This window comes from Ciconia boyciana, chromosome 3 (genome assembly GCF_034638445.1).
Source record: "Ciconia boyciana chromosome 3, ASM3463844v1, whole genome shotgun sequence".
NCBI classification, from domain to species: domain Eukaryota; kingdom Metazoa; phylum Chordata; class Aves; order Ciconiiformes; family Ciconiidae; genus Ciconia; species Ciconia boyciana.
This window is the reverse complement of record NC_132936.1, coordinates 114,728,347-114,744,488: the sequence shown is the minus strand read 5'-3', so window position 1 is coordinate 114,744,488 and position 16,142 is coordinate 114,728,347. Positions and strand designations below refer to the sequence as shown.

The 16,142-nt window shown below is 41.3% G+C and overlaps 1 protein-coding gene across 2 annotated transcripts in view; it reads right to left on the bottom strand.

Moving 5' to 3' along the window:
* The window catches only part of TTBK1 (tau tubulin kinase 1), a 118,277-nt gene that overhangs the window by 61,722 nt on the left and 40,413 nt on the right, over positions 1-16,142 (bottom strand). Inside the window, exons 5-6 of one of the 2 annotated variants that reach the window (XM_072857154.1) lie at positions 15,918-16,058; positions 14,545-14,649 (exon numbers count right to left, since the gene is read on the bottom strand). In XM_072857154.1, the coding sequence (XP_072713255.1) occupies positions 14,545-14,649; positions 15,918-16,058 (246 nt within the window). Of the gene's footprint in view, positions 1-1,780; positions 1,846-14,544; positions 14,650-15,917; positions 16,059-16,142 lie in introns of those variants that run through there. The other variant, XM_072857151.1, reaches the window with a different exon arrangement.

Genomic DNA, 16,142 nt, shown 5'->3' with positions numbered 1-16,142 from the left:
CTGTTATTGACTTTTCTTCCAAATTCATCAACATAAATTTTCCATCTGATTTATTTACACACTTCATTTCTTCCAGTTAATAAATTTAATCCCACCACTGCATTGCCCAGCAGTGGGAAAGAGGCTGGATAAAGCATCCTTGCTGTCCAGACTGGTCCACGTTTGACACAGAACTGAAATTGTAACAGTTAGGAGCTTCAGACTATGGACTCATATATAACCCAACTGATTTGAATCCCCAAAATGATAAGAAGGTAATAAGCTAGCAAGCTGAAATACAATTTTAAACCATACATGATTTATTTTTTAATTTTTCCACCTCAGTATTACTATCAAAAATGTTACTCAGAGTAAAGTAATCTCTTCCTGCATTCAGATTGTGTCTAGCACAAACCTAAAGTAATTTATTACACACAGCTGTCAGGGAGATGACAGAGTTATGAAGTATATTGTATTGTGTTAGAAGCTTGGTTTAAAATTAGTTTTAACTTGGGAGAATGTGTTAGATCACTACCACAGAGCAAAAATTATACTCTGTGTTCCTTTCAATATATTACCAATGTACACTACCTCACAAAGACAGAATTAGGTAACAAAATCCTGTATGAAGTGGATGCATTGTTCCAAACTGTGCTCTTTTGCACCCATCAGCTTTTCATCATTCTCCCGTTCAAACACTCATGATCATTTGTATTTTAAGTGCCAACAGTGTCTCCCTTATGATTCACATGAAGCCTATCTTTCCTGTATATGCTCCCTTTATTTCAGGAGTGCTCATATTTCCTCATTAATCTGAATCCCTGCTCCTTACACCACGTTCATACATAAAGATTAAAATTTTTCCTTTTGCCTCACTGGTCTCTAGATTGATATTTTGAATGTCCTGGTTTCCAGCTTCCTTCCTAAAAACTTATATTTGGATGCTAGTACTTTCCTCCTGTCATTTCTTATGCCTGTGGTACTCTCATGGAACATGACCGCTGGTTCCTTCCCAACTTTCTGGAAGCCTGTGCAAAGACCTCATGAGATCCACCACCTTTGCCCCTGGCAGGCCTGCTGTCATCTAGGATTATTAACCCATCTCTCCTGGAAACAGGAAAAGGATTTCCAGCAGTAAGAAAATGAAAAGGAAGTTAGCACAGATCGAAGAGAAGGTGGTAAGGGGAGAGAGGAAATGCCACAGATCACGGGAAGCACTTGGAGATATATCTTGGATTGAAATGACTTGCTGGAAAAGTTGTGGTAAGAAGGAAAAGTGAAAGGAAGCTTTAACTGAACTAAAAGGAAGTATCTCTGTGACTTCTAGGAATCTCCTGCTTCCATCAGTTAGGCTCATGGTAGAGACACAGGGATATACATCTCCACCTCTTCTGTGGAGACAAATTCTGCACCTCTTATATGTTTTAACTTGCTAATTTAAACAGTAGCACTTTGTAGAATCACTAATGACAGCAGTATATTTTATCCCAATGAGGAATCAGAAATGAATAGAGAAAGCTGGAGCCAAAAACGTAAGATGAGAGAACTCCCCTCCCCTTGCCTCTGAAACCACAGAAGTGACAAAATCAGTCTCTGGCACCACCCAAATGTCTGCCATCCCCTCAGGCAGAATCCCAAGTGTTCTAGGCCTCTGCATCACATTTAGGTAGCTGTGACGATCCTGCTGAAAAACAAACATATCATGAGGGAAAAAAGAAAACCAGGTGTAATTTGGACTTCTATATATAACAAAAGCACAAAACAAAATGAAAACCCAGAAGCATGGTGATGGCTCACTCACAACTCATAGCAGAGATGGTTACGAGCAGCGGATGGGAAGCCAACGCATCAAACACAGCCTCAAAAGAAGAGCCCAAAAGAACTGTAAAACAGAGAGAAACCCAAAGAAAAACATGATAAAAAACAACAAAATGAGAAAAAAATTAAACAGAAATGAATTAAAAAACAATTCAATATTGTATCCCTCCAGAAACCTGGGTCTCTTGTTTAGCTGTTGCCTTCTTCCAGCATCCTTCCCAGGGCTGTTGGCCCATGCTGTATTTAGTTTCATTTACACAAAGCCTTGAGAGAGCCTGTGCGGTTTGTGAGTGCTCTGTAAAGTGGTGAGAGGGGTCCCTCTAGAGACTAACTTTCCCCTGCTCACATTTCACACCTAATAGTGTAAAAAAACAAAGTTGAGAGCAGAGATGCATACAGCCTAACCACAGGTCAGTTGTATGGTTCTACTGTGATTTTCCTTCCTAAAATTATCTGATACCTACACCTCCCTTCCTCCCCCACTCAAACTGATCTAATAACCAGCAAGGCGATTTGCTCTCTCTCATCTCTTGCCCTTTTCACCCAGAGCAAGTTCTAACGTTAGCGTGTAAGTTTCTAAAAATGAACAGAGATGTCCCCTTCCCCATTTGAATTGTCATGGGTTCCCACCCAAGATATTTGGCTTTTCCTGCAACCACCACCTTGCTTTCTCACCATCAATCTCCATACAATCACTGGCTTGACAACTTTACAGCCTTCACAGCTGCCAACTTCAGGCATCTTCCCCTTCCCTGATGATTGCTGCAGTGCTCCACCTAGAAATAGAGGGGTCTCCGCTGTCTGTGCTGGGATGCAGCATGGTGGTTTGAAAGAGAGCAGAATGAAAGTCAGTGCTGCTTTTAGGCCACGTGAGCCGTCACTGTATCTTAAGATGTGAATTGCACAGTATGGAAACATGAGGGCCACTCTGATCAGAGGCAAGAGCCAATATTATAATATATTATATAACCTTTAAACTCAATTCAGTAACTGAGGAAAGACCTTGGCTGAGAGATACTTACTCTAATAGAAATCAGCTAATCAAAAGCAATCAACCCAATGGAGTTTCTTATTTATGAGTCTCAGTATTCCTCTTCCCTAAAAATGTGCAAGTTCTAAGAATTCCGTAGATTTTGCACGAAATTTAGTTTTCAGAAAGTTACTTAATAGTTTCCTCCTATTCTTTCCAAAGCAAAACACCCGAAGGAGACGAGTTAAAATGCCATCTTTCCTTCTTTACTTGAAGAGAATTCAAAATTTCCAGTGGATTTTAACATCAGAAAAGACCAAGGTAATAATTTTGTCTTTCTGAATAGCACGCACTAACGATCTCATCATGCAATTCCTGTGCCAGAACTTGTGCTGGAGATGAGGATGACTTTCTCACATTAGAAACAGGGCTAAGAATGAGCATTTTTTAATCAAAAGCTTATCCCAGCTATAATAGTATTATTCAATTACCATTTGATTTTTAACAAGAGAATTTTGGCCTCAGAGCTGCACTTGTTTCTTACATGCATGGTCCCATAGGGGAACAAGTAGCACAGAATATCCCCATGGAAAGCATGGGGAGTGCTAAGTAAGAAAGATAAGTTTTTCATGTGCTGTAACACAGAGCAGGGGAACCACTGAAATGGAAATGTTTTGGAAAGCACTGTAGAGTTAGTCACACCTCATTTGGGGTTTACAGCTCATAATGCTTTCCTGGAGTCAGATGGAGAAGACGGTCCTTTTCTACCAAAAGGAGTAAGACAAAAGACAGTCGTGGCAATCACTGAGATGCGGCAGAGCTAAGTTCAAATCTCTCCACCCCTTGGACAGACATGAAAACCACATCTCCCTCCTTCCAGAGCACCCCCTCACCCCTAAGCCACAGGGTGCTTTGAGATGCAAGTCTAAGAGCATCCATGTTGGAAAGGATCCCTTTTGCACAGAGTAATTGAGTATTTATTACCAAAAGAGAGAGTGTATGACAGGTACTCTGTAACCTGGCAGCAAATGCACTTACCTGATGGAGGGGAGCCTTGACCTGCAATCCAACTCAACATTCACTTGCCCAGGGATTGAAGCCCCTGTTCCCTCACCACTGGACACAGTAATAGTTTTCTGTTCCTCTCTCTGTTAGTCCAGTGCAAAGAATAATCAGAGCTTCAAGTGGAACAGCATTGACCAGAAGGAATGACACATTCAGACATATCGTATCCCCCCTGAAGCTTGGCAGTAAAGGCACTCGGAAATGGAAAACAGGATCTCAGTTCCCTGCAGGCATATATGGAATTCAAGCCTTAGCTGTCCTTCCTTTTCCCTCACCCCTGTAGCACAAGAGCTCTAACCAGAAAGCTCTACATAAAATAAAACCACCAGCAACCTGATGTAGATGATCTGAGGTCACTCTCACTGAACCAGGGCTTCCAGGGGAAGAAAGCAGAGAAACAGCTAGTTGTAACAAGATACAAGAGTCTCTGCTTGCTAACAGATTTTCAAATTCATCAGCTAGTCTGCTTTTCATACATTTAATTCCAACTGCACTGGCTTTCTGTAGTTGTAATTTTTTAAACCAGAACATGAACTCCCTTCTCAAGTCCAAATTTGCTACTCCAATGAAAGTAACAACGAGAACCTTTACATAATTTTCACGATGATCTGTTTTATAACTAACCCATTCCCACAGAAACAGCATTTCTATAATATATTAAATGTGCAATATTTTTAAAGACATAGGTCCTTTTTTTTTCCTTTTCCCCATCTCTGTGTGAACCAATATGACTATGCTGTGTTTCAGCCTTTTCTCCAATTACCTTTTTACAATACAAAGTTCAAAACAAAAATTATATCCCTTCCTAAGCTAATATAGTACTCCAAGTACTACAGCTCCACAAATCTGTTTATTCTACTGCAAAATGTTAATCTCCTACATAACATTACAGCTTTACATATATTTCAAGTACCAAGTAAGTATAAAGCTGCTGGGCTTCTATGTTTGAATATTTGGGGTCTTAGGATGTAGGAGTTAATATCCTTTGTGTTATTTTGTAGCTCATTTTCCAACGGGGGAAGAACTACTTAGTAGAAAAACATACCATACTCTCCTTTTCTAATACCTTGTTCACTGCAGCAAAGTTTATTTTTAACACTATGCACAGACATTTGGAAAGTAAATACCTTTTTCTCAATTAGCTGACACATTTCTGCAGCCTTCATCATTCTCTTCTAAACAGGCCATGCACTGTCCTGCCTACAACATATTATTTCTGCCCACTGACTCACAGAGCCACCCTTGCACATGTACAGTATCTTCAGCAAGGCACTGCAATCTACTGCAGTGCAGTCTGAGCCACGAGGAGATCGAGATCTAATCAATGGGCTGCAGCTGATTAAGCTAAAAAAATGCTTGCTGAGCATAACAGCCCAGTGTCAGGTCCTGCAACAGGAGAGAGACTCCAGGACAAACATAGCCTCTCCTCTATTTTCAAATAAATAATTAAGACCAAGCTGCTAAACCCTCGACCACTTTCAATTAATATTTGTGGAGCCACAAGGAATACGTTTCTGAAGGCAGGGTGTCACAGAGGAAAAGTATAATGCTTTCTATACTGCATGTTAGTGACAAAACTAGCAGACCTGAACAAAGACCAGTAATGATCAAGGAGTTATTGTCCAAAACCTGACCCACATTAGCCCAGAAGACCTTCATGACTCAGAACACCTCCACTATACAAGCATATATTGTTCATTATATCATCTGTATAACAATGTTTATGTCTATTTTCCCCTCCAAGTTCAAATTTTCTTTTCAGCCTTAGTTCTCTGTATCAAACATGTTCTGCTAGTCCAGCTCTCTGCTACAAAAATTAATGCAAGATAAAAATTTTGACTTGTGCACTTTCTATAGAAGATACTTCCACAAATTTAAAAAAACCCAACTTTTCCATTCATTCCCCAGTTGCTTAGCTCTGTTGTCCTAAGATGTGGATCAACACTGACTGCTTATACCGCTGCATGGCAAAGGTGGGTTGTACAACCAGGACATCACAGTGAATAAAACTGCTCATGTCTCTATCTGAATCATGGCAGAAGGTTGCATCTAGATGAAATAATAGTTAAATCCCTAAAAAAAGCTCTCTGCATCCTCTGCATCTCTCTTGCCAGCTGGAGTTAAACCATGACAAATATCAAATTTGTTACGGAAGGTCTTGGGATTCACCCCAAAATGGACTTTTTTGGGTGTGGGGGGGTTGGGGGGTGGAGGGGGTGTCACAAAGAGAAAACTAGACTTGCTTCTCAGAAGAGTACCCTCTGCATCTGAAAGCACTTATTAACTAGAGCTGAACTAACAGATACCCTCCATAAGCCATCTCTTCTTAAGCAGATCTCAAAGTCTTCCATGACTGAAAAACACATGGCTTGAACTACTGCCCACTTCAAACCCACTTGTTTGGGAACCCTTGTGCTGATAACAAAGTATATAACACGTCAGCGTATCAGCATAGCCATATAAAAAACTATGCTTCCTTGCCACTAAAGTTATTCAACAGCATAAATCCTGGGAAGGTCCCATGGAGAAGAAGGTATTGTGGGGTGTAGGAGGGTGCAGAACGTAAGCTTGAAAAACAAGGACAGCAGCCTTCGATGAGGCAATGGGATTGCTTTAGGTATTAAGGCAAGGAAAAACTGCTTCCTATATATCAGTAGCCTGGACAAAGGTCAGGTTGGTCCAAGACAGTACTGCCCCCAGGCTACTTATATTTCCCAATTTTCTTCTCCCACGAGGCAAAAGTGGGGTGCAAGTGTTCTGCAGGAAGACCATTGATATGCAAGAGAACACCAGTTCTTTCTTTTATCTCCATTTTTTAAATGTTTCTAAACAGATTTTATATTTACCCATTTTCCGGCTGCTGGGCTAGTTTGTCCGCATGCAACCACAAAGTGAAGCCACTGCAAAAATCTCAGAGGAGAGGGGTTAAAAAGTAAAGCACCCTAAAGCAAGCTCTTTTAATAGTAGATGGCAGAGATGGCCTATACCCACAACTGCTGCTAGCATCACACTATGACCAACACAAAGAGAAAGGCTCTTTGCAAGAACAAGGCCAATAGATACTCAGTCCACCTCAGATCAGCCTAAAGTTTTCTCTCAGATATGCTATGAGAACTTTGAAAAGCCACCCCCATCTCATCAAGGGTCACAACAGTGATCTCTGATTTATCCTGCATTCCTTTACCAATGACTTCTAATGTTTGAGTACCTTCTTGAAAGCTGTTGAGTATCAAACCCATGTTTCCATGAAACTATTCCATAACATCAAGGTCTCACTTATCAGTGACACCTGTCAGCTCAGAGGCCACTATCATATATGTGAAATTAGAACTGTTCTCTCCCACCCAAGCACACTCTGTCCCATCACTGCTATTTAGACCAGTCTCTGACCTGCACACATTTGCTGTATTACTCTTCCCAATGCATGCTGTCTACCTGTGGCAGAAAGTGATACCTCATGAATAAATGCATCCCTTTATTGGTTTAAATTTATCACTGATTTCACTGAATATCTTGTTCCTATCTAACCAAAGAGAACAGAGGCTCTCTCATTCGCTTCTCAAGACTTCATAGTATTTTACAGACTTTTATAAAATTCCTTTTATTCATCTTCTTGCTCAGGTTATCATCACAATCTTTTTGATCCCTCTTCATGTGAGTTTGTCATTACTGCCTTCTGAATACTGTTTAGATCTGCAATACCTTCTTTGAAACTGGATGGGTGGTATCTTATGCATCATCAACTGTTATCTCATCTAGATTTGTATAAAGGCACTAAAAAAGGTTTTGTAGCTTTCATCATCCTATTCCATATGGATCATAACAATTATATCACTGGCTCGATGCATCTCATCTGGTAACCTGCCTCCAGTCCTAAAGAAGGTGCTTCTGGATATCCTACAGGTAGGGTACATGTAGCTGAGCAGATGCAGCCCCGCTGCATTCTGTTTAATCTGGCACGTGCAATACTAATTTTTAAAAGGTATAATGTTGGTTCAGACCCCACGCACCAGAATGAATACTTGAAAATTTCTTGACGAACAAAATCAGTAGAAATGTGGCTAGCTGGGATGTAATTAGGAAAAGTCTACACAGCTTTTCTAAGGGAAAGTAGCGTATCACCAACAGTGTTCTCTGCAGCATTTGTGCATAAAGACAAGGGCAACCTATTCCACATAGTACATCTGAATTTTCAAAAACATCAGCCCCTGAGAAAGTCCACACTTCAAGAAATTACACTGCAAAAGACAATGTTTCTCTTTCATTTGAGTGGTAGCAATTACAGTTGTCCTTTGAAGAGGCAACAAACTCTTAAAGACATGCACACAACAAGAACTTTATGATATAACCTGGTCAAAGTTGTGTTTTCAGTTTGCCCTCTCCTGTTACATTATTTGTCATATCATGAGACAAGAAAGTTTTGAGATCAGCCAAATTCAGAACCTGATTTCCTTTAGATCAAAGTTTAACTGGGAGATTCTCGATGTTTAACAAAAACTTTGGCATGAAAAGCATGAAAATTTTTATTTATTTTTTTCCTCTATTTATGGTGTTTATAAGCAGCACAGTAAAAAGACAACCAACAGAGCTGTAGCAGTTGTGACAGCAGTTAGCAAAACAAGGGTGCGAAGGGGCCCAGAAACTGCTCAGGACAGCGTGGGCCTGACTGAGGCTGCAATGATGGTGGTGATTTGCCACAGGGGCCTGGTCCCCAGCATCAGCTGATGCAACTATCTTTAGCACATTGGAGACCTCAACCCAGAAAAAGCCCCACGAGAAGAATGTGGCCATCCACATTGGGCTGCAGAGAGCAGCTGGTGCCTCTTCAGTGGCCTCATTTCTAAGAGAAGTACTCTGGTTGAGGTGCGGAGTTGCCAGGTGAAGGAGCTGTGGTGAGGTGGGAAAGGAGGTGAGCAGACTGTGTAGCATCAGGGAGGGTGAACAAGAGATCAACAGAATCTTCACAGAGCCTCTGAAAGCGAAGATCATGAATCCTGCAATGCAAGGAAAAAGGGACAACTAGCAGTTATGCTCAAAGGAGCAACAGATGGAGACTTGCAAAAGAAGGGAAGCTAGCAGCAGAAGGGAGGCTCTTGCTCCACATGCAGATCTGCAGTTGCAGAATAGATTTAATAACCTGGGAACGGGTGAGGAGGAACAAGACCTGTCAGGGGAGCCAGCTGAGCCTGAAACAAATGTCCATACCAAGAAGCAAAGGTGAGTGATGGTCACTGAAGACCCCTTCCTGCAGGAAATGGAAGCCCCATCTACTGGCCTGACTTGATGTCTTGAGAGCTTTGTGGCTTGTTGAGGGCCTGGATACCAGATGATAAGGACAGATTGCCAAGGTTTGTGTGGCACTCTATTAACCCTTGCTGCTCATTCATGGGAGCACCAAAAGCACCTGCTTTTCAAGTGGTAACTTTGAGTATACTAAGAGTGACTACAGATCTGGGGGCATGGGGGCCCAGGTGCTGTCCTCCTAAATCCTGCCAGTGAGTGGGAAAGACCTAGGTAGAATTGGATGCATTGTAAAAGTCAACACCTAGGTATCAAAGACAGGGCTTTGGCTTCTATGACCATGGGTCCCCCTTTGAGGAAAAAGGACTGTTGGTGAAAGAAGGGACCCATCTAACAGAGTGGCAAGAGCATCTTTGTGAAGGCTTTGCATCTAGGCTTGCTAACCTAGTGAGGAGGGCTTAAATCAGGTACAGTGAGAGAGGATTACTGTAACCTGAAGAGAAATAGAAGAATGGAGGCTGTGAGGAGGCGCCTCGGGAGAGGATGACAGAAGCCCTCATGCCTCCTCTGGGAAAGCAACACAACTGCTGGCCCACCTCAAGTCCCTGTCCACAAACACCTACACATGTGAAATAAACAGGAGGAGTTAGTGGTCCATGTGCCGTTGCAAAACTATGATCTCACTGGGACTACAGAGACTTGGTGGGACAGCTTGCATGACTTGAGTGCTGCAATGAATGGAAAGAAGGACTGGGAAGGCAAGGAGGTATGTTTTCACAGGAGTGGCTTGAATGTCTGAAGCTCTCCTTAGAGCAGGTGATGAGACAGTCATTACTGATGGGTAAGTGATCAGCACCAACTAACACAGGTAACGTAATGGTAAGCATCCGCTACTGACTGCCTGATCAAGAAGAAAAAGTAGATTAAGCCTTCTTTAGGCAACTGAAGGAAGCCTTGCAATTGCAAGTCCTGGTAATCATAGAGCGCTTGAATAACTCCTGTATCTACCTGGAAAGGCAATATGGCAGGGTGAAGCAATCCAGGAGTTTTCTGGTGAGCATTGAGCAGAACCAGAAAAACAAGAAATGAAGGTTCAGAGTCACAAAAAAAGGACAACACTGAACAGCAGCACAGTTTCTTCTCTCCAGCATTAGATCATTCACCCAAAGTTTGGAAATCTCGGGTTCAATAACCTCCTCTCCTACAGGAGTTCCTGTATTCTCACCTGACAGCAGAGTACCATGAACATTGTGTATTTAAGCCACAGCCAGAATGGGAGCAGGCATATTGCAATCTCTCTCACCAAAGCTTTACAGCTTTGCACAAAATTAAGACATATTCCCTAGAAAAGGGATCTCAGGAGTCTCACAGCCCTGGAGATGGCCCTTTTTACTGTGACTAAGTAATTTTTCCACTCTCTGTTTCAGTAAATATGTAAGTATTGAGCACCAAAAGATGTTACTAAAGGTAATGGACCAGGAATACTTTGTGAATTATCACTGACAGTGCTCCCTTGAGAAATGGGAAATCCCAGGTCAAACATACCCTGCTGAATACAGATCACAGATCTTAACCAGTATTTGCCACCTTTCAAACAGGAGAGAGTGGGGCTTGGAGCGGCAGGGAGGACCAGTAAAGAAATCAGCATCTCCTCTAGCAGTTTTGTCAAACTGCCTGTCTTTTCGTTCATTTCCCTGTCCTCACAAGTGTTTGAAAACAAAACCCTCTGGGAAGATTAAAATTTTTTGCACTAGCCATCTGCCCTGTTTATCATAATAGCCAGAGCCCCTCCAGCTAGCCAGGATGTTGACTCTGATCCAAATGCCAGAAATGCTGATGGTAGCCAAAGTAACAGCCTTCAGCCAGGCCCTAAGCAGTTCTCAGCACACAACGGACACCAAATGGCTACATGACTGATGTACATCTGCTCTACCTGTCCAAAGGAGTAACTGTCAAAGACTGACTTCTACAATCCTCAGACAAATATCAAGTAATGAGACTGTTGAGAACAGCTGAGTTCCCCTGATTGCTAACAGAGGGAAAAATTGTCACTGATGCCTCCTTACACACCTTCTGGCTCCAACCATCTTCTGTCTTTATAGTGCAATGTGAGTTCCTACAGACTGTTATCCAGGAGATTTTGCAACATCTGGCAAGGGGCAAGTGGTAGAGGGGTGAGACTGTTCCCATGAAAACAAATCTGTGCGACAATAGCTTTTCTCCAAAGAGTAGCATTTGTGCTAATATTAGCATCCCACATAAGGTAGATTAGTTTTGTTTTCCTAGAAGCACAGAATAAATTGAGATTCAGAATAAATTTGGATTTAGTTAAGCCAAGTGGCCCATAACTTTACAAATGCTGAGTAATCAAGTTGAACTGTCAAGTAGCTACCCTCTGTAAAAATATACAAACCAAATACGTAGTACTCATCAGAAGCTTAGCAGAGTAACAGCTCCCTAGGCAAAAGCTGCTGTGGTAGCCCTTGAAAGAGAGTCTGGAAAGCCAGAGTGGTAACAGCTGAGGATGGAGAAACTAATGCTCAATGAAGATCACAGAGACTAGAAATGATCCCACCTTAAAGCTTTAATCAATCTCTAGAAAATCAGAATGAGACCTTTTTAGTGACAGCCTATGCTATCTGCCTACTAAGGAGCTCCTTGCCTTTTCATATAAAACCAAATTCATACTGTTTGGCACCAGTGAATTGCACACAAAAAAAAGTTATACATAAACTCAGTACCAACACAGCTTTCTAGAGGATTTTGCTCCACAGAATCACTGGCTTTTCCCTTTCTCAAAATCAAAGGTGTTTTCAAAATAGAAAAATGACCAAAAATAAGGCAGCAAAAGGTAAGTTAAAAAAACAAAACAAAACCACAGCATCCTAAAGGCCAGGCCCATTATCTCTATTACTAGCAAGTCATTCAGAGTCTTTCTGAAAAGCTTACAAGCAAGACTGAGGTTATGAATTTCAGAGCATGTGAAAACAGCAGATATTTTTTATGGTATTATTCATAAAGTATGACAATGCTTCTGAAATTGTAGGAAACTGCACAGAACCTACTTGAGCAGAAAACTTCTGTTGATAAATGAATACGACTGAAAGCAAAATTCAGACATGCTTTCAGAAAAACAGAAAGTGAGCTCCTTCCCCTACCTATCTTGTGTATTGTACCTCAGAATCAAATCACAAAAAAACCTAGGCTCAGGATGATCATGTTATAAATCTGGGAATTGTATTCTTCATGGATAAAGGAACTGAAAGAGAATGGAGAAAGAAGAATCTACTTTACTGGCTTGAAATAATCTCTTTGGTGAAATAAAAGATAACTTTCTTAATTAAAAAAAGAAAAAACCCACAAAAAAAGAAATCTCATTTCACTTGTCTTCATACCACCCTTCATCCTCATCTCCTTCCTAATCCTCAGGGCATTATTTGGGCAGCAATCACACCATGTTTCTTCAGGCAAATGTCTCACTCCAGTAAGTGGGACTCAACAGTGGTATCAGGCAGCAGGGACACAAAAGGATCGAACAGCCCAGTGACTATAACATAATGTTAAAAGGAATTGAGGTAAATATTTATGTATTTTTTATTGTATCATTTTTGTCAAAAAGCCTCACCACCTGATGTGTGGCATGCGAGAATAGGTACATTAGGTATATGAGACTTTACTCCATATGATCCTCCCACATCCCAAACAAACCGAGACTTTTTACCACTTTCAGCAGAGCATGCTCCCACCCCTCTGGAGATCCCCGTGTCTTTTTTCAGGAAAAGATTATGTGTCACTATTCCTTCTGTGAGACCCATCTGTAGCAAGCAAGCAACCAACCACCAGAATGACCAAGATTAAGACCAACCTTCTCAGAGTCTTGTGTCCTAACAAAGCCCTACCTCACCCACACCAACCCAAGCAGGACACAGCTTGTGAGACACAGCTGAAGAAACTTTTTCTCTGAAAAATGTCAAGGCTGGATGTAGTGCTGTTTCCAAAAACAGGGCCCGGGAGTATTCTCTAAGGATGTAGCAAAATAAAAGCGAAGTAATTTTAAATTCATGGGAGAAAGGAAGAAAAGGGAGGACCGAAAAGACAACGCATCTGGAAAAATTAAGTCTCTTTAATTGCGAAGAAAGAACAGTGTTCGAACAATGGGACTTGAAATACAGACATAAAACATAGTTGCTTCACTGAAGCAATGAAGAAATTTTACAGAAAACCAAATGCCAGTTTCAAACCGTAACGGACTTGAATTCTGACTGCAGAAAGAGGAAAAGAGTGGGGCTGCATTTTGAGAAGGGCAATATGGAGAAGGGTTATCCCCAAACTAAACAGCACTTACAAGGAAGACCAGTAGTACACAGTGTGTGTCTTTTTAAGAATAAGATGCAGACACAACCTTTGGAGCTGCTCCCATCTACAGCTAAAAATAAAAGGCTTGCGATGTCCAACTGAAAAGACTTATAAAAAAAGAAGAAAATAGAAGAAAAATCCCCCAGCTGTGTTCATCTACTAAAGACACAAAATCTGCTCACCCATCTTTGCTTTCTTCCCACTCCCCAATCATATCCTGCACTACAGAGTCTCTGAATTTAGCTCTCACATTGTCAACATTTTCCGGAACAACAATTATCTTGCAGATGGAAAAGATGTGCAGACCAAAAGGTATAAGCCTAGAATGATAAACAGAGAGATTACCTGAGCCCTCCCTCCTTGCGCTGTGTTCCGAAATAAGTCTAGGAATGCTCTGACCGATACCTAGAGCATCTGAAGCTTAACATGTCCTTATGAGTAAGCCCAGACAACACAGTGCTGGTAAAAGGATTGAAGATAAAAACACACACATATCATGTGGTGCAAGTTATGCCCCTGCCCTTACCTCCCCTCCAAGCAGGCACACTGAAATACTCCTGCTAAGAAATCCGGACAGGAGGCAATATACACAAAACCAAAGCCAGGCAAGGGTGAGAACAGCATTACAGGTTGCAGTTCACAGTCAGCTCAGCCCCAGAGATCACGTCAGCCTCTAACTTCCAGCATTTTTTTCATAAAGAGCTTTAAGAACACACCGACCTGGCTCCCCAGATCACAGAGAACTGAACTAGACCAGTCCTCTGGGACTACAGAAGTTACATGGCCAGCACTGGGCTCACCCTCTTTGCTTGGCCATAATGTACTCAGTAAGTATTCCAAGCCTGTGGAAAACATGATTATCCTGAAGGAAAAAAAAAAAGAAATAAAAGCCACACACCTTGTAAGACAAAAGCAAGCATCCCTTCTTAGATTCCCAACTCAGTTGAAGTCTGATGCTTCTCACCTTGCAGAAAACCTGATGCTTCTCACCTTGCAGAAAATGCAGTCCAATATAATGACCAAGCATAACAACCACAAACCAAACAAAAATCACAAAACCTTTCCATGCCTAAGCAGTTGCAGAAGTGGAAAAAAATTACTTAAAATTTACTTACTGGCCGGACTTCACCAGTAGTGTTGGTATACTGACGGGCCAGACCAAAGTCTAACATGTAGCACTTCCTGTATGTTGAAGGTAAGCGGCCCATGGCAAAATTGGACTAGACAAAGAAAGAAAAAAAAAAAATCAATTTGATACCAGCAACTTGGGTAAGAGTGGCCATTTTTTAACAAAACTTTGTTATATAGCCCCACATGCCTCTGGTGGAAACATAAGTCAAAGAGAAGAATTTTAAGATGCATCTTAAACATCATGATTAGAGAATCACTGCCATGTTAAGAAGTTCACTTTGCAGATAAGTGACTGTGGAGTCTCAAAATAACTAAAAGTCACATTAGCTTAGCTAAATTTCAGCTGCTATAAGAAAGAGCTACGTTTAACACCACTAGCTCTGCAGTGAGAGCTCCATCACTTGCATAACAGGCTGGAGTTACTGTAGACAAATGCTTCTGTTCGTGGTTCAGCCACTAGCATGCATTATTCTGCCCTAACTCCCAGAATCTCCATCCAATGTACTGCATTACCTAAATTTATCTGAACATTCAGACATCTAAAAAACACTGGGTTTGGTTCTTAGTAAATAAACTGACAACAAGCAAGTGGTGCAGCTCTTTTTTAACCCCCATCATAAAGTTATATCCTTTACCATAATGGATGGCTGCTAAAGGATTTGTGGCCAGTCAAATTAGTGACTGATTTTCAGCTGAATCTGTTCAGGCAAAACCAGCTGATTTTAAAAGCAGCAAATGATTTTGCTGAAAGGAAGATGTTCTCAGGGATGATGTAGCAACAAGTGTTCAGGTCAGGTAGTGAAGAGCTGCAGGAAAAAGACTGGGTCCTACAGTGAGGCTTGGAATTATTGTGCCTCATCTGGGCAGATGACCAACACCGTGACTGTGTTTCTGACACTGGAAACTGTGCTCCAATTTTTTCAGCAATTGCTCAGAAAAGATTAAGAGAATTATTTAGCTAAGTTGAATAAATGCTATTTCATGTATTTAAGTGATGGGTCATAGAGCAAGACATCCTTTCTGAACCTCTTTTATAGTAATAATTGGTTGGACTCCAAATGATTGTTCAAAATTAGATTGCTTCGTCATGTGATCTTGACTGGTACAAGTATGATTGACAGCTACTAACATGGAGCAGCCTCTGCTGATAAAAACTAGTTTGCTATGCACTTAAAGGAATGAAAATACTATATTACTATTCTGTACTTATAGAAAACAGCCAACGTATCAGACAGTGGGAGCATGCAAGGAGGCCTAAATGCCTCCACTGAGATCTGCCCATATTCAGACTGTCTCTATTGACTCAAGCAGCACAGAGAGACATACAACCAAAAGGAAAATTTCCAAAACAACATACAGGCTTGATGTCACGATGCAGGAATCCCACAGAGTGAATGGCTTCTATTGATTCCAGAATCTGTTTGCCTAATCGCAGCGTTGTGCTCAGTGTGAAAGTCCCTCGAGGCTGACTTCTTCTGAGGTCTGCAAGATTTCGGCCCTGAAACAATCAATAAAACACTTAAACCATCACACTAAAGCATAGCATTTCACAGCTGCAAGTTCTAACATGCATCCCCAAAAA